The sequence below is a fragment of the Aspergillus karnatakaensis genome, assembly GCF_047715665.1.
Source record: "Aspergillus karnatakaensis strain CBS 102800 unplaced genomic scaffold BJY04scaffold_1, whole genome shotgun sequence".
Lineage (NCBI taxonomy): Eukaryota > Fungi > Ascomycota > Eurotiomycetes > Eurotiales > Aspergillaceae > Aspergillus > Aspergillus karnatakaensis.
The window spans coordinates 581,970-604,613 of record NW_027395713.1 but is presented as its reverse complement, the minus strand read 5'-3'; the positions used below and the strand labels follow the sequence as shown (position 1 = coordinate 604,613).

The window sequence follows — 22,644 nt, the reverse complement described above, 5'->3', positions numbered from 1 at the left end:
CGTTGAAGAAGTTGGAATGAATGCTAAATTGATTTATTGGAAGAATGTATTATTTGATTCAGATGATTGATCAAGCGATCACTGAATACAGGTTAAAGCCAAGCCATTTATTACAGGTAATCCAAAAGACAATAGTTATAGGATACAAGAATATGAGGGACGAGGGCAAGAAAGAGGAGGAAGCCACAGACCATGTATCCGCGTGTAGGCTTCATTATAAATGTGGACAGAGAAGTTCAAGTCTAAGTGGTACCCAAGGTAAGATGGTGAGCACGCCCTGATTGCGTAGGGTCATTAATGGTTACCAGTAACCAAGTGTAACGAGGAAGTTAATAGGGAGCCAGTACTCCGATATAATCAACAAGCCGGGGGTATGTATATCCGAATCAGCAAGAACACGAAAAGGAGAGGAAGAAGAGAGGGATATAATGCAGTATGATAAGAGGGGAACGGCTTATCAAGAAATTAAGAAGGAGAAGATAGGGAATATAAGTAAGAGAGTGGCAGCGAACAGAGGAGAGGGTAAGCAAGTGTAAACACAAGTATGTTTATGTGTGTGTGTGTGTGTGTAAGGGGGTAGAGGAAGGATTTGTGTATTAGGATTCATGGCGCTCCTGGCGCACTTTCCAGTTTTTTACGCGCAACGATAATGCTCTTAAGAGCCCCAAGCCATTTTGCAAGGGATTCTTCATCAGGGGTACATATCCGGTAGGCTTTCTCCTCTGCTATAACTTGAAGGCAGAAGTTCTTGGATCGTGACATAGGGTCAACCTCTGTCGCATCAAATATTTGCTGCATTGGTATGATCTTGACCGCTGAATATTCCTTTGAATAGGTTAGAGTACGTTCACTTGGAAAAGCAAAAGGGCACGCGAGTACTAGTACCAGTACTAACATACCTGTTCGTTCTTATAAAACGCAAGGCTTTTTGGCCGTAGGACAACCCAAAGGCGTTTCCAATGACGCACACCTCCCTTGATCTTCAAGCATTGAAGATAGCCGCTGCATACGACTCTCTCCGGGTCACGAAGGCTTCCCGCTTCGTGGCTCTTGGTAACGTCCCGGGGTAGCGCGGACTGCTGGCTTGCTGGTGCGGAAGAAGATAATTCGTTGATCGAGGGCCTGGACTTTGAATGAACACTCGTGTTACTTCCAGGGCCATCTGACCATTCGGAGTAGGACGTAATGTCATTTGCGGAGAAGTCTTGGGGGGCGACAAGTCGCCTAGGACGAGGCGGACTTCGACCAAACTCAGGGGAGCTTGCTCTTTCCTGAAATTCGGTATCTGAGTGGTCGGTTGTGTCGTATATGCGCTGCTGTTTGTTTGCCACCGCACTTTCGTGCTTCTTGGACAATGCAAACAAAGCCTCCTCGTCTTCAGTTATGCGGCTCTCAGCACGTATCCGCTGGATCCAGTCTTCCATATCCATGTCTGATGTCGCCTGAAAACGGTAGCTCTTTGACGAAGTAAAGACGGCAAAGACATATTGTCGAGACGAGCGCGGAGATTTAATAGGAGCAACAGCTGTAACTTCAGATAGTGAGATGGACGCGCGCAGTCGGGTTGCTTCTTGGTCTTTGTAAACAGACAGCAAGTTTGGCCGGAGAACGAGGTAGGCAGGTTTCCAGAAGGCTCTAAATACCTACAGTGACTCAGTCAATATATTGAACTTGTAAGGCGGTGCGCTGGGATAAAACAGCAGGAGAACAGACATGTTTTGGTTTAACTCGGCGGTTCACTTTTTTGGACTTCAGGACACGGTCGAACTCGAAGCTTCCGTTTTCATTGACCGGCGAGAAGGTATCTAGATTGACGTGCCCGTTGCGAATGGCAGCAGGATGCTGGACGGGTGTAAAAAAGGGCTGCTGCACCGTGCCATCTGGAAGTTGGATCGCGGGGGTTTTGGTGTGCCCCTCAAGGACCAACGAGCGGGGAGCAGCAAGGGTTTGACTCATAATGTCGCGAAGCCTTGGTTGCTGGGTTTATCAATCGTGACAGCTGTTGAATATTCGGAGGACAAGGTCGATGGGAGCTGGCGCTAGTAAGACGGCGAGGGTGCGCTGCACAGGCGCGCATCTGGGCCGACGAGAGAAGGATGCAAGCAGACCTCCATAAATAGTCGGATGGAGGCCTAAAGGACAGGATAGGCGGTAGGCAGAGATCAACCAGAATCGCTCTGGCTGACAAGGCCTGGAGATCGAGGGCACCAGTGCGAAACAGGCTTTGTTGGATGGCTGTGTCAAGATGGAAAGTGACCACTGACCACTCCTGAGTCCGTCCGGAGGGGAGAGTCCAGAGCCTGCGGAGCGGGTGCCGGCGCCTTCTTTTGCAGGTGTCGACTGTCGATCTCGACCATCAATCCCTTTTTCTGCTTCACAATGAAATTGGTCTCCAACTCCCAATGGAAACAAGGCGATCCTTACAATTTATGCAGCGACTTCATTAGGTACTCGACCCTAGAGAGCATTCCCTACGTTCACAGTTTCGCTGCATGTCTGCAGGTGCCAGGCAGCGCAATAAAGCGAGCTAACAACGTACGTACCCAGTAAGTAAGCACTTTCGTCAACCACACTTTTTGCATTCAGGGTCGCGCTAAGCTCTAATTTGTTATAGTCTATGCTAGCTCCCGCGCCGAGACCTCTTATGGAATAGCATCCAAAATCAGGGACCACCCTGTGCATCATCTTCGGCCTAACTCTTCTGACTTCGACTTCGGACCCTGAGCCCGAAATCAAGTAGGTAGTAAGTATACCCTGGGTCTGCGGGCCTTTGTGAGCTGCGAAGAAGCAGCCTGTCTCCATCCTGGAAATTCATTTGTTGAAACCTCTCGTCGTACGGTGACACAAATAGCCGGCGGGCTTTATGATGCAAGTGTTTTGGAGGGAGTGTAATTTCTCGTCGCTCAGTTCTTGCGAGGACTCGCTCAACACTCACCTCCGTGATCCTGTTAACAGCGGTCTCTGTATGCGTCTCCCAATGTTCGCGTTGCACGCTATTGTTGATCGACCATATTACAGGCAGGGGCCGCCGCTCTTTTGCAAGGCCAGCTGCAAGGTATCTATATGGGTCGAAGCCATAGCTCCGAAGCGAACCCTCGGTTATGTACGAGGAGATGAGCTCTGTACTCGTTGCGTAGAACCTCCCGTCGGCATCCTGAGAGAACTTTTGCATTCGGACGTTATCCGGCCACCCAGAGTCGTCATCGAGTAATGCAAACTCTTTGCGATTTTCTGGCACAAACAAACGGGGCTCAGCCCAAAGTCTGCTCTGAAGTTGCTGCATTATCTGCCCACTCTCACCATCAATGAGAATAATCGCGTGGTGGGGCGCCAGCACGGGGCATACCAGAACCTCTCGCTCTTTAACAAGCACTAGAGCGGGATTGATTCGTTTGAAAGCCCCAAGCCTGCTCAGGCATTCTCTTGTCACAATACTTTCACTGAGCTGATTGGCGTAGATTCTTTCTCCTGACTTAATATCGTGCGCCATGAGGATATAGGGCCAGGCCCTAGTAACGGAATACATCTTCGTCTTTCCTGCTGTGAGGATTTCCCCTATAACCCCTGAATCTGCCAAATCGCGAGCATAGAGTTCTTTTCCTGTAACTAGGGAGAAATCATAGACTCTGAGGTATGATGGTCAGCTTATTTTGGCCCTGTGCAGCTGGTGAACGACTAGTTCGATACCTTAAACCCCCACCTCCACGAGTATGCTCGACTTTAACAATCAGGTAGCCTTCTGAACTCAGAACAAAATTTACCCTGCAAACTGGGTCCAGTATAATGCTCGCCAGGATGGGTTTTGAAAAGTAGCTTCTTTTGGGGGTGGATTGATCCGTCATCTTTAAGTGTCAGACGTTGCCAGAAGATGTTATCGCCAGTAATCCACGCAGCAAAGTCTCCGGCCGTAGTAAAAATATTCGAGGCTTCATATCTGCGAACACTGGTTGCATTTCCGGAAGCGAAGTTATAATGAGGTGCGGCTGATACTAGTTAGCATGGCGGATGATGTAGTCTATGTAAAATAACCTGCCAAATTCCTTGAACCGCCTATTGATCTGTATAGGATCTTCTTTTGTCTGCTTATGCAATAATCCAGGGAAGTTGGCGCGAAAGCCAGAGGAGGCTATCCAGGCCCTGACGAAGTCCCTCCACCCTCTGCTCACGCGCTCACAGCGCGCTAAATCCCGAAGGTCCAAGTATATGAGAACATTACCTGCGCTTTCGAAGCTTAGGCGCCGGAAAGGATCTTCACCTTCCATGTGGGAGATAAGTTCGGGAAACAAAATGAATCGAAACGGTATGAGAGGATATGATGCAGGTAAGATGGCCGGCCTGATAGGCGCAGCTCATCCTGCTAGTTCAAGATTCGTGTTGTCGTCTTCCTGCAGGGAGTCAGAAACTCTTATTGGCCATGGCCTTTAGAACCGTTCTCTCACAAGGCACCAATGGTCTGGTCTACCCTAGTAGCATGATACCTTTCAAAAACAGGCCGACTCACTTAGCACCTGGGCGGCACTGGCAGACAGATAGTCTGTTGTCTCAAACATCATAGGTTATGGATTGATGCTTATACATCGCATGGTCAGCCTGGCCCTTATCTTTTCTGACAATATCTTAAAGATTGGCTAGAGGCTTCGGCTAGTAAGTATTGCTATGGCGCGTTCTCTCTAGGCGCAGTGAACATTGTAGATAACCCTAGGTTTCATGCGGATAGGAGCAGATTTGTGCCAATCAATCCACACCACGGCAAGTCGAGTCAAACTACACAAAAACTTAGGGCACCCGGCTCATTGACAGCGCAAACAAAGGAAAACAAGCCATGTTTGTTTAAAGGCCACAGTTTCCAATTATTAATGGTCACGTGTAGGCTCACTGATTTAAGGGTTTTGGATGTATTGAATCTGGCTTGGTATTACCAGCCCTTACCGCTAGTTCCGCATCTACCAAATGAGTCCTTACAGACTTACAGTACCAATACCAAGCCCTGATCTGGCCCCCGACTTCAGGCAAATCCGCAAAACCCGAGAGATATTATTTCGTGTTAAAAGGTGGTTCTCTTCGGCATAATAACATAGAATCTCAGAGATAGTATATGGACCCCTATTTAGGGGAGTGATGTCCTGCTGGGTAATCAGGAACCAAGTAGGGGTATCTGAACTTGCACTTTGTGAGGCACTGACACTTTTTGAGACAAACTAAGACACAATCTTGGAATGGATGGCCGATGGCCATGATCTCTAAATGATCTTGTTAGGCCAATCACATTTTGAATGATTTGTGCTATAGTTAGCAGATGGTTCTGCCAGAGGAGATACGGAGTACTTGTACAGTGTGCACTGTGCACTCTCTCTTTGGCAAAACAATACGCAAAGGATATTCACTACTAAGTACTGTCATCGGGCTCAATATTGCGGCTTCCCGAGACTGGAGTATGCATTCATTGCATTGGTTTATCGGCTGGCCTGTCATTTGCCTAGCAGATGAGCGGGTCAGGGGTTTTCAAAGGGTTTCGTTGCTTGATCGCCTTCATGGCAACGTGTCGTTAAGCTTCCGAGTCTAAGAATCCGACTCAGTACCAATTGAAAGAACTACACGGCCACGGACAAAAGATGCAGAAGTTGGTGTTGACCAGGGATCCAAGTCTAAAGACCAAGAATAAGTTAATAAGTTAACGATATCAAAAGAATGGCATATTTATCACCGCAGTCCTCCAGGGAAAAAGTACTGATTGGTAATATATGTTACAGTACATTACTGACCTCGCTCAGGAGAGCCGCTGCTCCCGGCCGGAGATTGAAGTTACCAAATTTACCAACCGTAATCGCGTCCATGGCTGCTGACGCCTCCTTAGCCTTGGCGAAACCTCTACCAGCCCAGTCCCCAAAATCGTTCTCGAGCCTTCATCTCATCGGACACCTCCCGCTGCTGCTGCTCGGTCTCTGGCCTGCTCTCACCATTTTGTCATCCAGATTGATGGTACAGTCGCCGTTCTCTCGATCCCCGGCTTCTGTGCTTCGCATTACTGTCGCGTGCGTTGCTTTCTACGCACATCCCACCCGTCTTAATTCAGCCAGTTGAGGGAAGAGTGCAGGGAAAGGAGGGTTGCCTCCGGCCGTTCGTTAATTTCTCCCCTCACACAGAGGTCCGTAACCTCGCCCTATCCCCTTTCTCATTAAGATCAACCTGTTTCTAACCGTCGAAGTTGATTTTCCAGCTCTCTGCCAACTCGATTCGCTTCGGAACGTTAGCTCTCCTGCAGCCAATTCGACTCGGCGTGAGAGTTCTCTAAGACTAGCGACTTGATCTGATTGAGCGTCCTTAGATTCGGGCAGTGCCCTACGGTGCTGATCTCAACTAGATATCGCCTACGCACCGCGACGCAGCTTGGGCACTATTGTACCCATGGGCCTCGTTCAGCGAGTTCGAAAATGGTTGCCCTCGACACCAAGTCTTCCCCTGGATGACTCTTCCTATGAAAAAGGACACAAGTCTTCAAGACTTGCGTTCTTCAGACGCAGGATACGGTTGAAGGGCAACTCTTCCATTTCTATACCCCTGGGGTTTGTTTTATTATTCCCATGCATTATAATAATTTTGATTTTGCTCCTTTTCGTTCGACATCCCTCATCCCCAGCGGGCATTCTAATACCTGCAGGAACACCGCCATCTATAAGGTTTGTTACCTGTCTCCAATTCTTGAGAGAAGTGTTCATTATGTGGCTAATCGATGGCTCTCGCAGAAAAATCTCTGAGAAACATGATAAAGTCTTCGCGACAGGCTGCCTGCCAGTTGAGACTGATGGCCCTCGCGCAAACGCTGCCTTTGTTGTTCTTGCGAGAAACAAGGAGATTGATGGCGTTATTCAGTCGATTAAATCGATTGAGCGACACTTCAACCGCTGGTATCACTATCCTTATGTCTTCCTAAACGATGCCGATTTCGACGATGCTTTCATAAATACGGTCAAGAATTACACGAGCGCTCCTGTGGAATTTGGGAAAATCGATGACTCGATGTGGGGTTATCCTAGTTGGGTTGACCACGAGGTTGCCAAAGAAGGTGTTCGGAAACAAGGTGACGCCGCTATTATGTATGGAGGTATGGAAAGCTACCATCACATGTGTCGGTTCTATTCTGGGTAAGTCAAGGTTCCTATTATTCGAAGCCTGTGCAATGCTGATTCTCTTCCAGATTCTTCTATAAGCACCCTCTGCTCCTGAAGTATGAGTGGTATTGGCGGCTGGAGCCCGAGATCAAGTACTTCTGCGATATCACCTAGTAAGCTTCTTCCAATTTGCTGGTTTTTCTATTGCTCACAAATGACACAGTGACCCTTTCATCAAGATGGCCGAAGCCAACAAGACCTACGGATTCACCATTGCCGTCAAGGAACTTCGCGAGACCGTCCCTAATATCTTCCGCTACGCTTCCGCTTACAAACGAAAAAACAACATCAAGTCCCAGGGATTGTGGGAAATGTTCTTGGAACCCCGTGAAGAGCCGAACCCAGACGAGCCGCAACCTGAAAGCCTCCCTGAGGAAATTCTCATTACCGAGCCCGGCGAGAAGAATGAAATTGATCCCGAAACCATGGAGGGCGAGAGTTACAACATGTGTCATTTCTGGAGTAACTTTGAGATTGCGCGCCTGGACTTCTTCCGGAGCAAAGAGTATGAGGACTTTTTCCAGATGATGGACAGGAGCGGTGGTTTCTGGATGGAGCGGGTATGTGCCTTTTTTCCCCATGGTATACCAGCCTTGGCTAATAACTATAATTCTACAGTGGGGTGACGCGCCTATTCATTCGCTCGGAGCTGGCGTTCTCCTGTCACCTAGCGACATTCACTATTTCCGTGATTTCGGCTACCGGCATACCACAATTCAACATTGCCCTGCGAACGCACCCGCCCGACAGTTACCGCGCATCCCATACCTAGAAACGACCACTTTAGACGAGAAAGAGCGTATTGAAGAGGATGAATACTGGGCCAATCCGGATCCTGTCAAGGAGAATGGTGTTGGTTGCAGATGCAGGTGTGATACAGACATTGTGGATGTTGAGGGCAAACAAGGCAGTTGTCTTGCTGAATGGGTGGAGGTTGCGGGAGGATGGGCATCTCCATAGACACGGCTTGCTCATAATATTCGTTGTATAATCTTCACGTCCTCATTCCCGTACCTAGATGATTGACTAAGAGTCCCACTCGGGTCGTCCTTGGAGTTTTTTTTTTTCTTTTTGCTTGAGCCTGCTGTTCGTTGGCTGCGGGGCTGTCGGCGGCGTTTGGCGGATCTGACCTCTTTTGTGAGAGATGGCGTGGCCATTATCATCAATATCAACAGCTCATCTAGCGTGCTTTGATTTTGGATACCCTTCTAATGCCCTTGATGTAGGACGATCCCACCGTTATTGTTGGAGTCGTGGGTCTAATATGAGTATAAAGTACGGCGCTTGTGGTCAAGAGGAAACGCTTGCCTGCCTTTACTGACCTTTCACTCATGTGTGTAAATAGATTAAAAATAAAAGGAACTCACGAGTCTGTGCGGCACTTGAGCCGTTGGATCTTTTTTTATACAATTTAGGCGTGCTATTTACTGGCAGATCGGGGATTCAGCAAACTCCGAGGATTTTGTGGTCATCGTAGACTTCAATCGCCTCATACTGCAATAGAGCAAGTCTACTGATCATATCTCACGCCTTCGAAGTTGTCTTCGAAAGTTCCGACCACAAGTCCAACCACAGATATAAGCCAGTCATGTGCCCCGCGTTGCCTCAGGTGCAGGTCCAACTGACTTCCGCTTATCTTACGCCTTCCTCCTTCATTTCACCCCCTCATCCAAAACCTCCAGCTTATCTCCTCTCTCTCAGCACCTGAAATAAAAGAAAAAACAATCTTGAACACAATAGCCATCGATACAAAGGGCGTGCACATTCGCAGAACAGAAAAAAGGCGAGTACCTCTTTCTATTTTTCACTGTTAGCCCCAGCACCTGACTTGACTCCTCTTCCGCCCGGGACAGTTCCCCTCCCCCACATCATCCAACAGCCGCCTACCAGGTTGTCATTGGGCATCTGCCTAGTAGGCTGAGTCCATCGGGACACTCACAGGCAAAGAACCCAAGGCATAGTCATCTTCCTCGAGAGAAAAAGTGTCTGCTGCACCTCGTTCCATTCAGCATCTCTTTTCAGCTAAGTCGTCGAGTGTTGTATTCGACCCCGAAGCTCTCCGCTCCGCTCTACTCCATTCTTGACCCGCTTTGACCTTATCTCCGTTCCATGGCATACTTCCCTGTCGGGCGATATGGCTGACTCTTCAGAGCCTCACACCAGACGTGCACATACTGCATCACATCTCCAATATCCAACATTTCCCCCTCTCAGCGGCTCGGTCGAGGAGTGGCTATCCCGGTCGCGGCCTATCAGTATGACGTCAACGCCTCCAGCAGATCATGCCCGTCAGTTTCTCAGTGAGAGCTGGGCGACATTAAGTGCATCAGATGTACATTCTGAAGATGGAACACCCTCAGAACAGACTGATGCGGGGTCTTTGGTTGATCCAAGTGGCCCAGACGATGTGGCAAGCCTCGATGAGCGGTATAGCAGTAACGATGAGATAGACGGCAACTACGAGGCGGGGATCGACCATGAAGATTATGATTCTGGGAGCGATATAGCCGACTCTCAAGATCTTCGCCCTTTGTTTCCTCAAATAGGATGCTCTATCGATGACAGTAATCTCACCACACAGACTGCCTTTCGCCAATCCTCCGATTCGATCGAGTTCGTCGAGCCTGACAAGTGGCCGGAGATTGAAAGGGTGCAGCTTAAGCATACTATTCGCTTTATCGAAGGCCCAGAGATTGCTGAGTTGGGAAATAATGTCTCTGCTGACCTGCATGACTCGACAATCATGGCTACTATCCAGCAAACGATGACAAAGAAGAGCATAGACACTAATAAGCCATTCCGTGTTTTGTACATCGGGAGTGCTGAATTCCGCGGCATTATACTCGATAAACTCGGGGATGTCCTAGTGTCGAACAACTCTAGCGATTTTGAGAACAGCTCGGCAGAATCTTCAAGATATCATGTGGTGCCTACTTCATTCGGCGCAGGCGCTATCTCTAATTTTGCCGAGCTGCTTCCGATTCATTTCCAACTGATCGTCGACGAATGTCTCGAAGCTACTTCAGAATCTCACTTTAATAAGCCCAGGACTATTAACCTAGAGTTCAAGAATCGGCCTGCATGCACTTCACTCTGGACAGGAACGGAGTATGGTATCTCGTCCTCCACTGAATGGGCATTGCCGGACATGGCCATCATCTTCCTTTCCACGCTGGACACGCCCAATGTTATGGACACTCAGAAATTGGCTCGTATGTTCATGGATAGACACGGTGTACCTGCAATGGTCATTTCAGAGAAGCCACTCTGGAAAATGTCTAGGGACCCAATCCCGGTGAATCACCATAGTCTTCACATGTGCTTGGAATCACGGCAGTCATCCACGGGCAAGACGACTCTCCTGAAACGCTATCCCATCGATTTGAACACTTTTGAGAGCATTACTCCAGGTCAACTAAATAAAAACTTGGCATCATTGACAAGCATATATCCCAGGAAAGACTTCCACTGCACCACGGATATCCCTACCACTTCCCGGCAGAAGCTGGCCCATACCCTGAGAAACCACACCAGAAAGATCTTGCCTGTGCCCTATTTGAGCAAGGATACCGAATTAGCTTTTGTGATCCGCCTCATTTTGATCAGTGTCTTGTCCGCTGCAACCGTTACCCTCGGGCATCTGGCCTTGAAGGCTGCCACGGTAAACGTTTCAAGCTTCGTCGCTCGGTCAGTAATATCCAACCAGCTCTCTCCTGCTACAAGCGTTCATACTACCAGTCTCATTCCCACGTCGGAGTTGAAACAAACCTCTCTATCAGTTCCTTCTGCAATGACCAGTGACGTCCAAGTCTCAAAACGTTATCCACATGGCTTATCTCAACTTGGCCATTTGATGAGCGGAACGTTATCGAACCATGAAACTGCCGAGTCACCCCTGGGATTTGAGATTCAGGTACTTGGCGACTGTCATCTCGTTATCAAACCCCCAAAGACGTCAATGGCTGCAAGGAAAATGTCAAAATTTAATGTTCAAGTCAGCCGACAAGGCCAGCCACTCCAATATGAGCTATCCCGACTCTTTGAGGGGGTGTACTCCCTCAAACTAGATCGAGGGGAGGCTTACGGTTTGGTGGATGTCACTATCACAGCCGATTCTAAACGTCCCGTTCATCAAGTCGTGTCAGTAGATCTAGGAACACCGTGGCTGAAGATTGCAAATTGGAAACGTGCCGCTCATACCATCACATCCCATCTAGCTCGCGACGTGGGCACCGCACAAACAGGAATATCGGAAACGTATGGGCGAGTCTCTACCGAGCTCCAGGTCTTCATGGGAGATTTGGCGAAACGAGTACATGTTCTTCGACATGAGGCAAGCCTGCTCCAGCGGGACTCTTTTCCGATCTCCATCGATACGCGAGGCCTCGCTTTATGGACTACCAAACAAATTTCAGAAGCCTTCCAGCACACTGCCGTTCAGCCCTTCCTATCTGTCTCGTCTGTGTTACAACTTCGAACAAAGAAGGCAAACGAAGAGGTAAAGCAAGCGATAGGCGCCACATGGAGCAAGATCACAACAGGTGCGCAACGCCTTGGTCCTGAAGCCATCTTAGAACACGTACGGAACGTGCGGAAATCGAAAACTTTGGACACAGCTCATAAACGAGCGAGACGCTTACTGAGAGGGGATACTTCATAGTGGTAGTGCTGTTTGGATAGAGCTCCAATCAGTCCTACCCGATTGCTTTGAAGCTACAATTCAACCCGCACATTGTACCTCGCTATTCTATTACTATGTCTGCTTCACTTGCGTTATCCCCGTCGCTTGCTTCTTTTTTTTTTTTGTGGTGGGTTTGGATTCATGGATGGTACTTGCAGTGAGGGGCCAGTTATTTTCGAAGAGACATGACCGGTTTATGTAACAATGATAATGAAACCTTTCTTTTCCATGCTCTTCGTGATCAACAGAGTAAGCTCATCTCAGTGATTGTAGACAAAGAACACCCTGTAGTAGTGACTAGTGAGTGGTAGAAGACCGAGGAGGGGTGGCACTAGTGTTTGCAGCCTGAGGCCATGAACCTACCCACTCGAGACCAAAAACAACCCGCCCATAATTTTCCCCTCCTCCTCCTCTTCCTCCTCCTCAGTGATATCCACACCATAGAGCCCTCCTTTTCGATTCTTTCCATCTCCAGGTAATTACCATCGCCTCATCATCTCAGTGCTCCCAGCTCATTCAACCCCGCAGAAACTAAAGCATATTTTCGTCATGTCTGACGTCGCTGAGACCAAGCCCGACCCCGCCACCAGCGCCCCCGAGGGGTCGACGAAACCCGAAGAGACCACCACCACTACTGATAGTACAAAGACGGAAGATGTCAAGGCTGCGGCTGAGTCTGCGGCTGAGACAGTGAAGGATGCGGCCACCAAGACTTCTGACAGTGTCTTCTCTATGTTCGGTGGCGGTCCCAAGAAGGAGAAGAAGGAGGAGGCTGATGATGATGTGAACGAGCCATCTGGCTCTTCCAAGGCCCAGAAGGCTGAAGATGAAGTAAGTTTTTTGCCTAGCGGCCTTCCTCCTTGACTGTGCAACGAACTCCGGGTTTCATACACTGGGGTTCCGGAGTCGCGTGCTTTCAGGGGTTATTTGGACATGAACGAGCTTTAAGCAGAGACTGACCACCTTTGTACCTATTTGCAGGATGAGGCCCCTGAATCCCCTGAAGTTCACTTCGAGCCTGTCATCCGCCTTACCGAGACTGTTGAGACCAAGACCAATGAGGAACTGGAGGAACAGGCCTTCAAAATGCGTGCTAAGCTCTTCCGATTTGACCGTGAGAGCAAAGAATGGAAGGAGCGTGGTACGGGTGATGTCAGACTTCTGAAGCACAAGGAGAGCGGCAAGACTCGTCTGGTCATGCGCCGAGACAAGACTCTCAAGGTCTGCGCCAACCACTACAGTGAGTCTCTTCTGCGCGATGGCCAATTTGTAGCATCCGGCTAACGAGAGCATAGTTACCTCCGACATGAAATTGAGCCCCAACGTCGGCAGTGACCGCAGCTGGGTTTGGAACGCTGCTGCAGATGTCAGCGAGGGCGAACCCGAGGCTTCAACCCTAGCAATCCGTTTCGCTAACAGCGAGAGTATGTGGCTCCGCTATGCTTTCTCCGAGAATATATCGGTTCATTACTAACTTGTTTTGCTAGACGCCAACCTCTTTAAGGAAGCCTTTGAGAAGGCTAGGGAGGAGAACCAGAAGCTCCTTGGACAGTAAATCGCCTATCCATCCTGATCCTCATACCTTCGTTCATTTGGAGCAATATTTTTACCCCATGCCTTTATCCTTCCATAACGCGAGCCCGATAACGTCCTCGTTGACTCCGCGATTCCCTTCACACCTCAAACCGCCTTCCGTCGATTCCCCCAGTTTACCCCTTTCCCTACACTTATGTACGCCTGAATGAGGACGCAGAACGATGATTCTGCTCATGGTTTCCCCATAAGCCATTGTTTGCATGGCACGGCTGGTGATGTTTGACAGTGCCGTTGATCTCCTACACCACCAGCTTTTGTTGGCCATACCCAGCAATTTGGCAGTAGATAGACTCCCTATCCATCGAACATACAAATGAAAATTTATGCACGATTCTAGCCTGTATGTACTATAGAAAGTTCGTAGTTTTGAGGTCTCTTGGAGCTCCATGCCTGGTGTCGCCAACATCTGATAACTAAAGACCATTGGGAACCAGCAAAAAGACGCCAGCTTTGAGTAGTGAAAATAAAATAAAATAAACAATCGGCTCGTTTGCAGGACAGGAACCAAGACTCGAGATCTCGGAGATGCTTGAAGAGTGAGAGCGTACAGGGTTGTTGTGACTTGAGGGATCCCCCACTCGAAGACCTCCATTCTCTAACTACCGTACTGAGTACTCTCCAACCTCTTTCACGCCCTTGCAACCTACTCCTCTCTTTGGACTCTGACTCTTCTCACATTTGATTTACCTTTGAATCTTCTGTGACCCTCGACCAATCAGCGTTGCTTCGCAGACTCATTCTCTCCTAGCTCTGCGGAATTGCTCCAATCGTCCGCCGCCAGCTTTTCCTCTCCGCCTGCGATACTTCGGTCTGGAAAGTTGCTCCCCGCTCAGCTCCTCTCCCAAGGGGCAACTGGCAGGAAAGAGTCTCGGGTACTTTTCTTCCATCAAGCCTCTTTTGCGCGTCACATTAAACCTTCCATCACCATGCCCGACGTGAGTTCCCCGTCCTTACTCCTATATACGTCGTAGGTGTACAGCGCTACACGGCCGCCTAACGTGGATGCTCTTTAAACAGCTCAACATTGCCTTGTTTCACCTCGCTAACCGACGCGTTTTACTCTCTACAGGTCAAAAGAAGCGTCAAGCTCGTCACGGAGCAACACGTCATGTGCGTTCTCTTCCCATTCCCGTCCCCTATGGCCCGCCACGAGCGAAGCCCTTATAATCATGCATGACCCACACTGTCCTCCCTCGTCATTCACGCCGTTGTCTCTCCTCGATTAGCCGGCATGGCTGCCTGTCGCGTGCCCATGGCGCTTACAAAGATCTATCTGTCCCGCCAAATATGTCGACATGAGACGTTGAGTCGCGAGCTGACGATGTTGGGGGTGGGATACCGTCATAACTCATACTGATTGAATGAATTCTTGCGCGCAATAGAAACAAGGACTCCGGTGTCGAGGGATTTCCGCTACGATCTTGGTCAATTGAGGTGTATCTCATCAATGAGCATGGGGAGCAGGTGCCGGCCAATGTTTTCGACAAGGTGACCTACACTTTACATCCTAGTTTCGGGAACCGAGCAACCCAAGGTCCGTTACCTCGCTCTCTACGCATGTCGTCGAGACTTCTCTTTCTTCTGGGGGGTGCCAGTTCTTGCGAGTCTTTGCGACAATGGCCACCCAACACATCCGGACGAAGAAAGCCATGGCTAACCCAAGACACAGTCTTCAAAAACCCCCCCTTCAGAATCCAAGAAGAAGGATGGGGTGAGTTCGACATGTCGATTGGCCTCACTGCTGAGAAAGAGCATGTTATCGCACATGACCTAAACTTCTCTCAGTCTCGCTATGAGTCTAAGCACGTCATTGTACGCCCCCCTCTACCTTGTGCTTTGTCTACCCGAGAAGCGTACTCACACTTGCTGGTAGACATTCAAGAACCCAAAGCCTGCTCTGTTGGCGGCTCTCCGCGAATCCGGACCTGTCCCCGGTGATGAGAATGGGGTCAAGTCGAAGCGTTCCGCAGGGGGAGAAGAGGGATCTAAAAAGAAGAAGCGAACAGACAAGAGCGTGAGTATTCTTTTGCAACAAGAAGCAGAACCAGCACTGACCATCGATGCATTCGCAGGTCGACATGGACAAACTTGCCGATGGCCTCCAGCGACTGGGAGAAGACGACCTCCTTCAAGTCGTTCAAATGGTCCACGACAACAAGGCTCCTGATTCCTATACCAAGAACGACGTTGAGCGTAAGACCCACTTACATCTAAAGATTGAGCCTATATTAACCACGTTCTCGAACAGAGGGAGAATTCCACGTCGACCTGTATACCCTGCCAGACTCCCTAATCAAGATGCTCTGGGAATTCTCACAGGAGAAGGGTGCCCTGTGATTCTATCTTTATTAACTTCTTCTGCTTGCTCTCTCATATTTCCAGATTCTCTCTCATGTTGAACGTACCGTACCCTATCTTAACCTAACCTATTTTATCCTATTTTTGAATTACGAGACTACTACTACGGCACGGTGCCATATTTTGTATCTGGTTCCTTCTCGCTGCTTTGCAGGGCCATCTTATTATACGTCTTGACGTCTTGACGTCTTGACGTCTATTTTTTTCAGCTTTCCCCCAGCCAGCTAACACGGTAATGCCCAGCTTAAATCTCTATCAGACATTCTGTCAATCAAAGGGCATAATGTGATGGATTTTCAAGGCAGACAGGCTTCCCGCGAGACATACATACTATAGTTTAACCTACAGCAAGTAAGCAAGGAAGAAGAATTTCCGCTCAGGGCTATAATTCCAACATCGTATTAGGAGTATCAATGTTTTCAAGTCGCATAGCACTGTCTGTAGCATTTGGCCATTGCATCGCAACGCAGCACATAATATAGTATATGGCCACCCATTTCATCGCTCCTTCCTTCGACACTCCCCCCTCCTCACCAAAAGTCATGGAATCCAGACTAGCTTCCGTGCAAGAGACAGGGCGTAAAATGGAGCTGTACAGGACCCTGGTCAACTTCTTGGAGACCGGTTGCTAAAGATCAACTACGAGATGAAAGAATGGTAGGCAAGGAAGCACATGGACTAGATAAACGAGATGTAGATTCCTGAACGTAAATTGATACCAAACCCGAACCAAAATCAAAACCAGACCAAGCCTATAATAATACACAGAGATTTTGCAGCATAGGGGCCGACCGTAAATATCAAGTAAATGCAATGGAAACCGAGCAAACCACAGGAGAAGACGACAAGAGAGGAGGAAATAAAATCTTGCAAATCGAGTTCGGATATCTTGCAGAAGAGATGACTTGAAAAGACGGAAGAGGACAAAACGAAGTAACTGCGCGCGTCTTCTAACAAGTGACTTAACCCAACCCCGACCTGCCCTGACCCAACCTAACCTGAACACCGAGCAGACGCGATACTATCCAGAAAGACAAAGGAACAAAGTAATATGAGAATAACAAAATCTAGCAGGATGTATGACTGTGCGCCTCATGGAAGAAGATGGAAAAGGATGAGATATCGGACGATGAAGATATGAAAAATATGCCAAAATTTAGAGCCAGGACGCGGTGTGTCCCTGTCGAAGCGTGGCGCAGTTCATACGCAGTATGGGTATAACACGCTTACTTCAGTATCCAGAGTACAGATGCCTATAGCACTCGATTCCTATCCGAAGGTTAGCAAAATTGCTCACTGTGTTATTTCTGACTCTCAAGGCAACCAGCGTGGTTTGACGGAAAAAGCAAAAATTATGAGGCTAGAAAAAAGTAAAGAAAGACTCACAACTTGAGGACGTCCTCGAGACTATCGGCGCTACAGCTCCGACCTTTTGGAATCTGCCGCGGAATGTCGACAATTGTCGCAAAGACGTCTGCATCTCGATATGCCAGTATTGCCGGTGGGTGGATGTGGTCCATTTCTGCGATTTCGTGATGGAGCTTAATGAAGTGGACGGATGTGTTGCGAGCTGCAATCGTGTTCAGGCAGTCTTCGACGAGGGTACTGGTGTTGGACTTTGAGTTCGTTAGCATTGGCTTGGTAGGAGGCTTGTCTGCCTGTTACATGCTTCATAGTGCAGTAACCCCTCCCCGTCTGACTTGAAACTTCAAAGCGAGATTGAGCGACCTACCTCAGGATCATAAAGGCACACAACCACAATCTGGTCCGACGGAACCTTTTCAATTGCATCCAAATAACCCACCGCATCGACCGTGTCTACCGAGCCGTAATACTTCCGCCATGGACTGGGCCGTCGACCCTTCTGGCTTTGCAGTTGCTGCATGCGTGATTGTCTCCACTGGCGCATGAACTTATCCTCATCCCCCTCGTCCAAATCGCTTAATGAACCATCAGGCGGCGGAGAGTTATGGAGGAGTGTTGCAGCATCGGTCACTGACTTGGAAGATATGTGTGAGCGGTCGGCAGCAGAGGTGCCAGAGACAAACGATTTGCGAAAGGTACTTTTGCGGGCACGCTCGAATGCCTGGGCATCCGCAATGACACCCTTGGGCCCTGTGTTGGCGTCGAATCTGGTGCTGGGGATTGTGTAGGTTGCGGTGCGGGAAGCCATGGCAGGCATGTCCTCGGCGTCGGAATGTTGGGCGGGGTCGAGGTCTTCGGGGTCTGGGGAAGAATCGCGGTCGGAAGAGTTGTTTCGGTCCTCGGGATGAGCAGAGGATCTCTCTCTATTGCTGAAGAGCTGGTTGAATTCGTCTTGCGCGGAGGACATTCTGAAGGAGGGGAGCCGAAGGCTGCGGCGGGAATTGGGATTGGTTATATAGGACCCTGACAGCTCTTTTTTTAGATGATTCGGAGACGAGATAGGAAAAGCAAAAACAAGGTCTGTGACTCGACGTAGGCTTCGCTGTTTCGTGGTAGGACGGTAGGGCAACTGAAGGGAAGGAAGCGGAGCCAAGGAGGATGAGAAAGTGGCGGAAGATGAAACAAAGCAGCCCCTCAAACGGCCAGGACGAGAGATGGGATGATCTCCCAATAATCCATGAGCCACGCGAAGTTTGTTTCAGAGTCCAAGTGGGGATGGGTTGTTGGTCTCCGCCAGTGGAATCATCGCTGGTCCAAAAGTGACGAAGTTTGTTCCTGGGAGGCTGGAAGGCTGAAGAAGCCAGCCAATTTTAATCTTTGAGGCTATTATTCTTCTTTCTTCGTACTCCGTATTTCTTCCTTTGACTATTTGAGGCTTTGACAAAGAGAAGCAGCCTGAAGGATCTTGTCTGCCACGTGGGGAGGCCACTCGTGACTCCGGAGCATTTCTATACCTAGAATAACAATAATAACCTTACTGTTTCAGCTTCCCCCTTCCCCCTTCCGGCTCTTCCTGCCAGTCCGATTTGCTACGCCAACACGAGATGACATCTTCTTGCTTCTTCCGATCTTGACCGCAACTCCTCTTCTGCGTCTCACCTCCACCCTCCTGTCACTACATCGTCATGGTTTAGAAGCACACGTCAATTCAATTCGTCAACTCTCTCTACTTGTGACCTGCAGTATTCAGAAAATAGTGAAACAAAGATGGGCGGAAATTGGGGCTGCACAACTGCAGCAAGCTCAAACACAGCTCAAGAAAAGCTCGCTTCAAAACACTCAAACAACATCCTCAACTCTCTCAGATGTAAGCTGATTATTAGAAAGTAAGAAATCAAAACAAATGCACACAAGGAGAACGTTATGGCCTATCCGGAAAACAACCCTCCCCAACCTCTCTCCACCAAAAGTACATGCAGGGTCAATGCGTAGAAGAGGCAATCCAATCATAGGTATAGTGAAGGGTAACTGAGTTCAAAAAACAAGAGAACCTGAGCGGGAATGTAGGAGAAAGACAAGTCAAGAGAGAGAAGAAAAAAAGGGTGTGAGAAAGAAAGAAAATATAATCATCGGAGGAGAACAAAGGAAAAGAGTGAGCATTTCGGAAGCCCAACAAGTGCGCTCCAACAGAATCCGCGTCATTTCAGACACCCAGCCGGAGCCCCTACAAACATCCTTGGAAGACAACATTAGTACAAACCACAGCATAAGATCGCGTTTTCTTTTTTCAGAACCTCGGGCTTTCGCAGACCGATGCCGCGCGAAACAAGGCTGAACTGTACACACTCCAGCCTGGTAATTCAGCGTTGCGTTTCAGCAGGTTGATCGACGAAGACGGCGAAGGAACTGTTTCTCGACAATAAGATAATCGTACAATGCGGATATCCGGCATTTCGGTGGGCGGAAATGAAATTTCAAACTAGGAAGTCGCAGATGACTGAGACAGGGTATCGTGGTCGTTGTGTTGATTTTTGGCCGTTTACCAGGCCCAGACCTTGAGCTGTTGGCGTAAAAAGCAAATCAGTACGCTGTTTCTGCCGTCGAAAATCTAAAGAACATCATTGCTTACCAGTGAATCCCAAGACCCAGTGCACAGACTGATGCCATCGTTGCTGACTCCAAGACAGCTGACACGGTTCTCGTGGCCGCTTAAAGACCCAACCTTATCGCCTCGGAGAACATCCCAAACCTGACGAACGGTTAGACAAAGTAATGAATGTGAGATATGGTTGCAGAAGAGCATACCTTGCACTCAAAGTCGTCATAACCCGCGAATAGCAATCTTCCAGAAACCGAGAAAGCAACAGACGTAATGCCACACAGTATTTGATCGCTCTGAACAAGGCCGTCGTTAGTGCTACTCACCCAACCTCAATGCATGTCGATGTAGACTCACCTGGTAGATGTTCAATGACCTGTCCGCGCGAATATCAAAAAGACGGCAAGAAGTGTCGTCGGAACCTGTTCCAAATGCGTTTCCGTCGGGGAAGAATTGGATGGCGTTGATGTCGGATTCGTGGCCAGCAAAGGTCTGAACGGCCTTTCCGGTACGGATATCCCAAAGCTTTGCGAAAGCATCACAGGCGCCCGAAACAAAGATGTTCTGGTTGGTGGGGTTGATGCTAATGGACATGACGTCGCCGAGGTGGTCTGCGAACTCAGTGACCTTGGATCCGGACTCAATATCCCAGAGCATGCAAGTCATGTCGCCAGAAGAAGTGATGATTCGACGATCGTTGATGAACCGACAGCAAGATAGGTAGCCCGAGTGACCAGAGAGTTCACGCGCAACACGAGTCGGGCCCTCCCGCGATGAAAGGTTGTAGATGGAACAGATGTTGTCCAGGCCACCGCAAGCGACATAATTTCCACTAGGGGCATAGGCGCAAGTCATAACCCATGATGATCTCAGTGGAATGGCGTGCACTTTGTTGGTGGTATAAGCATCCCAAATGATGAGCTTCCCATCTTGCGAGGCAGAGACGAGATGGCGGCGGTCGGTCGACCAGTGCATGGCGTAAATCTTAGCCAGATGCCCTTTCAGAGTACGCCGAGGTTTCATTCCAATGCGAGGCAAGGGGTCGGTTTGGTTCTGCGCAACCTCACGGACTGTTCAAATTTGCGATAGTCAGCATTTCTTCAAGAGATAGAGGGTCGGACAATGCGATAAGAGAAAGAAGACCGATTCCTCATGACACCACATGGCGGCTCTCAGGGACAAAGGGGGTTTTCGTACGAGTTGTGTCTGCGAGATCATCCTTTCGGCGCCGGATTTTATCCTTGAGACCTTCAGCTTCTCGTCTAGCCGCAGTAATCTTGGCCTGCATTTGCTCGCCGCTCATATCGGCTGCCATGTCGACTAAACCCCTGGGAGACGGGAGGCGGGAATTGCTGAGCGTCGGTGAAAGCGGAAGAAGGAATTGGGCGGGTGGAGGCGCGTCGAAGGATGCAGGAGACCGGTGAGGGGACGAGGAGAGGGCGGTAGGAGGGGGGACAAAGAGGGAATGGCGAGGGTGGGTGTCGTGGTTGGAGGTTAGAGGTAGCAAGAGGGAAGGGGAGAAGAGAGTTGTAGGGGCTCGGAGCAGCAGTGAGGGGGGGAGGTTGACGGATGTGGAGCGAGCCTACGGCGGAAGCGACCGAGCGAAAGCTGCGAAATAGATGAAGGTTTCGACCCAGCGCACTGGTGATTCAATCGGGTTCAAAGGAAAGAAAAATGATTATGTTCAGAGAGACAAGAAGGAAAGAGCAAATAAAACAGGAACATTAATCAGGGGAAGGCCCGGTCAAGGATGGCAGAGACAAGCCGGAGGGTAAAAGCGCGAAGATGACAGAGCAGCAGCAGCAGCAGCAAAAGGGAGGAGAAGAAGCGAAAAAGTGTAAGTTAGGGAGTTCCGCCGGCCACTAAGATAATAATAAGAATAATACGTAGTTACTGAACAATAATACTACGTGCTATAATAATATTAAGTAGTAACAGTAGTGCTAGAGGAGCTGCAGCAAGCATCTTCTCCGTGAATAATAATAAATTGTCTGCACCCACGATCGACCGGACAAGGCTACTCTGAGCGGACCCAAGTCCCTGAATATCGTACAACCGGGGCGCTGCTCATTATTCCCAGTTCCAGAGGTGAGAAACGAAGCCTTGTAAGAGCCTCGCAAGTATCCAACAGCCAGCATCCATGAAGCACAGTGTACCACGGAGATACTGGCCTGGTCGAGAGGGCGGAACTGACAAGAGTGTATCGATCCAACGGTTCAATTGAGAAAGGGACCACCAGGTCCAGGACTCCAGCTCTCCAGGAGAACGAAAACCACCACCCACCACCCAGACTGCAGGCAAGAGATGGGGAAGCTACTGCTAGTGACCAACACTATTAGCAGGTTAAACCCGGTTAGGCATGCAGTCCCTCTCCATAATGCCTTGTTTAATTTCCTTGCAAGCTGAAGACTGCTACAGTGACAGGACTGAACTTTACTTGGTCTGGAAAGTATCTACACAACCTCCTGCTTTTGAGATATCAGACGTTTGAAGACAAAATCCTTCATCACTGAAGATTCACCATCCATCGCTGAACATTCGGCAGGCAATCTGGAACCCTAAGAGGACAGCGATGTGCGCTAATACGACTCGGTTCTCGGGGCGGCACTTCTTTCGCATTAGTGCAGGTGGTCATCCAGCCCTGATTCCAGGTTTCCTCCCAGAGCTTGGACTTTTGAGTTTGATGGCCTCATGGGCTTCACAGTTTCATGGACCCATGTGTTGAATTTGGAACCTTCCGCCCGATACCGAACGGAACTCTATTGTTCTCCTCTTGGTCCGATCTCCAGCGTCAATCGCATTTTGCCCCAGGCCATTTGGGTTATTCTGCAAACGGACTCTTGCGTTCTGACCTTGGCTTTATTTCAAGAAAACAC

The 22,644-nt window shown here is 49.2% G+C and overlaps 7 protein-coding genes across 7 annotated transcripts; 4 read left to right on the top strand and 3 right to left on the bottom strand.

Annotated features, from left to right (window-relative positions):
- Positions 1 to 442: 442 nt before the first annotated feature.
- Positions 443 to 2,228, bottom strand: BJY04DRAFT_2775 (PH domain-containing protein). Its single transcript, XM_073720056.1, has 3 exons — positions 1,714 to 2,228; positions 900 to 1,643; positions 443 to 825 (listed from the first exon to the last, which is right to left on the bottom strand). Exons 1-3 carry the CDS (start codon positions 1,954 to 1,956, stop codon positions 604 to 606), a joined length of 1,209 nt encoding a protein of 402 aa, XP_073577268.1. The 5' UTR covers positions 1,957 to 2,228; the 3' UTR covers positions 443 to 603.
- A 3,673-nt stretch (positions 2,229 to 5,901) lies between these two features.
- On the top strand, positions 5,902 to 8,497 carry BJY04DRAFT_175969 (glycosyltransferase family 15 protein). The gene is made up of 6 exons (XM_073709414.1): positions 5,902 to 6,145; positions 6,206 to 6,677; positions 6,744 to 7,142; positions 7,196 to 7,282; positions 7,333 to 7,729; positions 7,788 to 8,497. The coding sequence occupies exons 2-6, from the start codon at positions 6,406 to 6,408 to the stop codon at positions 8,127 to 8,129; spliced, it is 1,497 nt and encodes a 498-aa protein (XP_073577267.1). The 5' UTR covers positions 5,902 to 6,145; positions 6,206 to 6,405; the 3' UTR covers positions 8,130 to 8,497.
- A 91-nt stretch (positions 8,498 to 8,588) lies between these two features.
- On the top strand, positions 8,589 to 12,081 carry BJY04DRAFT_175967 (uncharacterized protein). Its single transcript, XM_073709413.1, has one exon. The coding sequence runs from the start codon at positions 9,304 to 9,306 to the stop codon at positions 11,827 to 11,829; it is 2,526 nt and encodes an 841-aa protein (XP_073577266.1). The 5' UTR covers positions 8,589 to 9,303; the 3' UTR covers positions 11,830 to 12,081.
- A 181-nt stretch (positions 12,082 to 12,262) lies between these two features.
- On the top strand, positions 12,263 to 13,782 carry BJY04DRAFT_175961 (Ran GTPase-binding protein YRB1). Its single transcript, XM_073709412.1, has 5 exons — positions 12,263 to 12,325; positions 12,379 to 12,681; positions 12,832 to 13,090; positions 13,146 to 13,274; positions 13,338 to 13,782. Exons 2-5 carry the CDS (start codon positions 12,400 to 12,402, stop codon positions 13,403 to 13,405), a joined length of 738 nt encoding a protein of 245 aa, XP_073577265.1. The 5' UTR covers positions 12,263 to 12,325; positions 12,379 to 12,399; the 3' UTR covers positions 13,406 to 13,782.
- A 273-nt stretch (positions 13,783 to 14,055) lies between these two features.
- Positions 14,056 to 16,146, top strand: BJY04DRAFT_175960 (putative transcription initiation factor subunit (TAF30)). Its single transcript, XM_073709411.1, has 7 exons — positions 14,056 to 14,381; positions 14,516 to 14,556; positions 14,829 to 14,980; positions 15,116 to 15,258; positions 15,320 to 15,460; positions 15,519 to 15,639; positions 15,695 to 16,146. Exons 1-7 carry the CDS (start codon positions 14,373 to 14,375, stop codon positions 15,781 to 15,783), a joined length of 696 nt encoding a protein of 231 aa, XP_073577264.1. The 5' UTR covers positions 14,056 to 14,372; the 3' UTR covers positions 15,784 to 16,146.
- Positions 16,147 to 16,367: 221 nt separating this feature from the next.
- On the bottom strand, positions 16,368 to 18,589 carry BJY04DRAFT_175958 (phosducin family protein). Its single transcript, XM_073709410.1, has 3 exons — positions 17,537 to 18,589; positions 17,191 to 17,420; positions 16,368 to 17,073 (listed from the first exon to the last, which is right to left on the bottom strand). The coding sequence occupies exons 1-3, from the start codon at positions 18,134 to 18,136 to the stop codon at positions 17,058 to 17,060; spliced, it is 846 nt and encodes a 281-aa protein (XP_073577263.1). The 5' UTR covers positions 18,137 to 18,589; the 3' UTR covers positions 16,368 to 17,057.
- A 983-nt stretch (positions 18,590 to 19,572) lies between these two features.
- BJY04DRAFT_2657 (WD40 repeat domain-containing protein) lies at positions 19,573 to 21,235 on the bottom strand. The gene is made up of 5 exons (XM_073720038.1): positions 20,966 to 21,235; positions 20,126 to 20,838; positions 19,975 to 20,064; positions 19,799 to 19,918; positions 19,573 to 19,729 (listed from the first exon to the last, which is right to left on the bottom strand). Exons 1-5 carry the CDS (start codon positions 21,081 to 21,083, stop codon positions 19,709 to 19,711), a joined length of 1,062 nt encoding a protein of 353 aa, XP_073577262.1. The 5' UTR covers positions 21,084 to 21,235; the 3' UTR covers positions 19,573 to 19,708.
- Between the last annotated feature and the right edge of the window lie 1,409 nt (positions 21,236 to 22,644).

Excerpts from the sequence above, each read along its gene's own strand:
- BJY04DRAFT_175967 (XM_073709413.1), top strand. The coding sequence starts at position 9,304 with ATGGCTGACTCTTCAGAGCCTCACACCAGACGTGCACATACTGCATCA.
- BJY04DRAFT_2775 (XM_073720056.1), bottom strand. The coding sequence starts at position 1,956 with ATGAGTCAAACCCTTGCTGCTCCCCGCTCGTTGGTCCTTGAGGGGCAC. Across the intron at positions 1,644-1,713 it reads GCCGAGTTAAACCAAAACAT|GTATTTAGAGCCTTCTGGAA; the intron begins GTCTGTTCTCCT and ends GAGTCACTGTAG. Across the intron at positions 826-899 it reads CGTTTTATAAGAACGAACAG|GAATATTCAGCGGTCAAGAT; the intron begins GTATGTTAGTAC and ends ACCTATTCAAAG.
- BJY04DRAFT_175960 (XM_073709411.1), top strand. Across the intron at positions 14,981-15,115 it reads CGGGAACCGAGCAACCCAAG|TCTTCAAAAACCCCCCCTTC; the intron begins GTCCGTTACCTC and ends CCCAAGACACAG. Across the intron at positions 15,640-15,694 it reads TACCAAGAACGACGTTGAGC|AGGGAGAATTCCACGTCGAC; the intron begins GTAAGACCCACT and ends GTTCTCGAACAG.
- BJY04DRAFT_175969 (XM_073709414.1), top strand. The coding sequence starts at position 6,406 with ATGGGCCTCGTTCAGCGAGTTCGAAAATGGTTGCCCTCGACACCAAGT. Across the intron at positions 7,143-7,195 it reads ATGTGTCGGTTCTATTCTGG|ATTCTTCTATAAGCACCCTC; the intron begins GTAAGTCAAGGT and ends ATTCTCTTCCAG. Across the intron at positions 7,730-7,787 it reads GTGGTTTCTGGATGGAGCGG|TGGGGTGACGCGCCTATTCA; the intron begins GTATGTGCCTTT and ends ATAATTCTACAG.
- BJY04DRAFT_2657 (XM_073720038.1), bottom strand. The coding sequence starts at position 21,083 with ATGGCAGCCGATATGAGCGGCGAGCAAATGCAGGCCAAGATTACTGCG. Across the intron at positions 20,839-20,965 it reads TGATCTCGCAGACACAACTC|TCCGTGAGGTTGCGCAGAAC; the intron begins GTACGAAAACCC and ends AAATTTGAACAG. Across the intron at positions 19,730-19,798 it reads CTGGGTCTTGGGATTCACTG|CTCAAGGTCTGGGCCTGGTA; the intron begins GTAAGCAATGAT and ends TTACGCCAACAG.
- BJY04DRAFT_175961 (XM_073709412.1), top strand. The coding sequence starts at position 12,400 with ATGTCTGACGTCGCTGAGACCAAGCCCGACCCCGCCACCAGCGCCCCC. Across the intron at positions 12,682-12,831 it reads CCCAGAAGGCTGAAGATGAA|GATGAGGCCCCTGAATCCCC; the intron begins GTAAGTTTTTTG and ends ACCTATTTGCAG. Across the intron at positions 13,091-13,145 it reads GGTCTGCGCCAACCACTACA|TTACCTCCGACATGAAATTG; the intron begins GTGAGTCTCTTC and ends ACGAGAGCATAG.
- BJY04DRAFT_175958 (XM_073709410.1), bottom strand. The coding sequence starts at position 18,136 with ATGTCCTCCGCGCAAGACGAATTCAACCAGCTCTTCAGCAATAGAGAG. Across the intron at positions 17,421-17,536 it reads TGTGCCTTTATGATCCTGAG|TCCAACACCAGTACCCTCGT; the intron begins GTAGGTCGCTCA and ends ACGAACTCAAAG.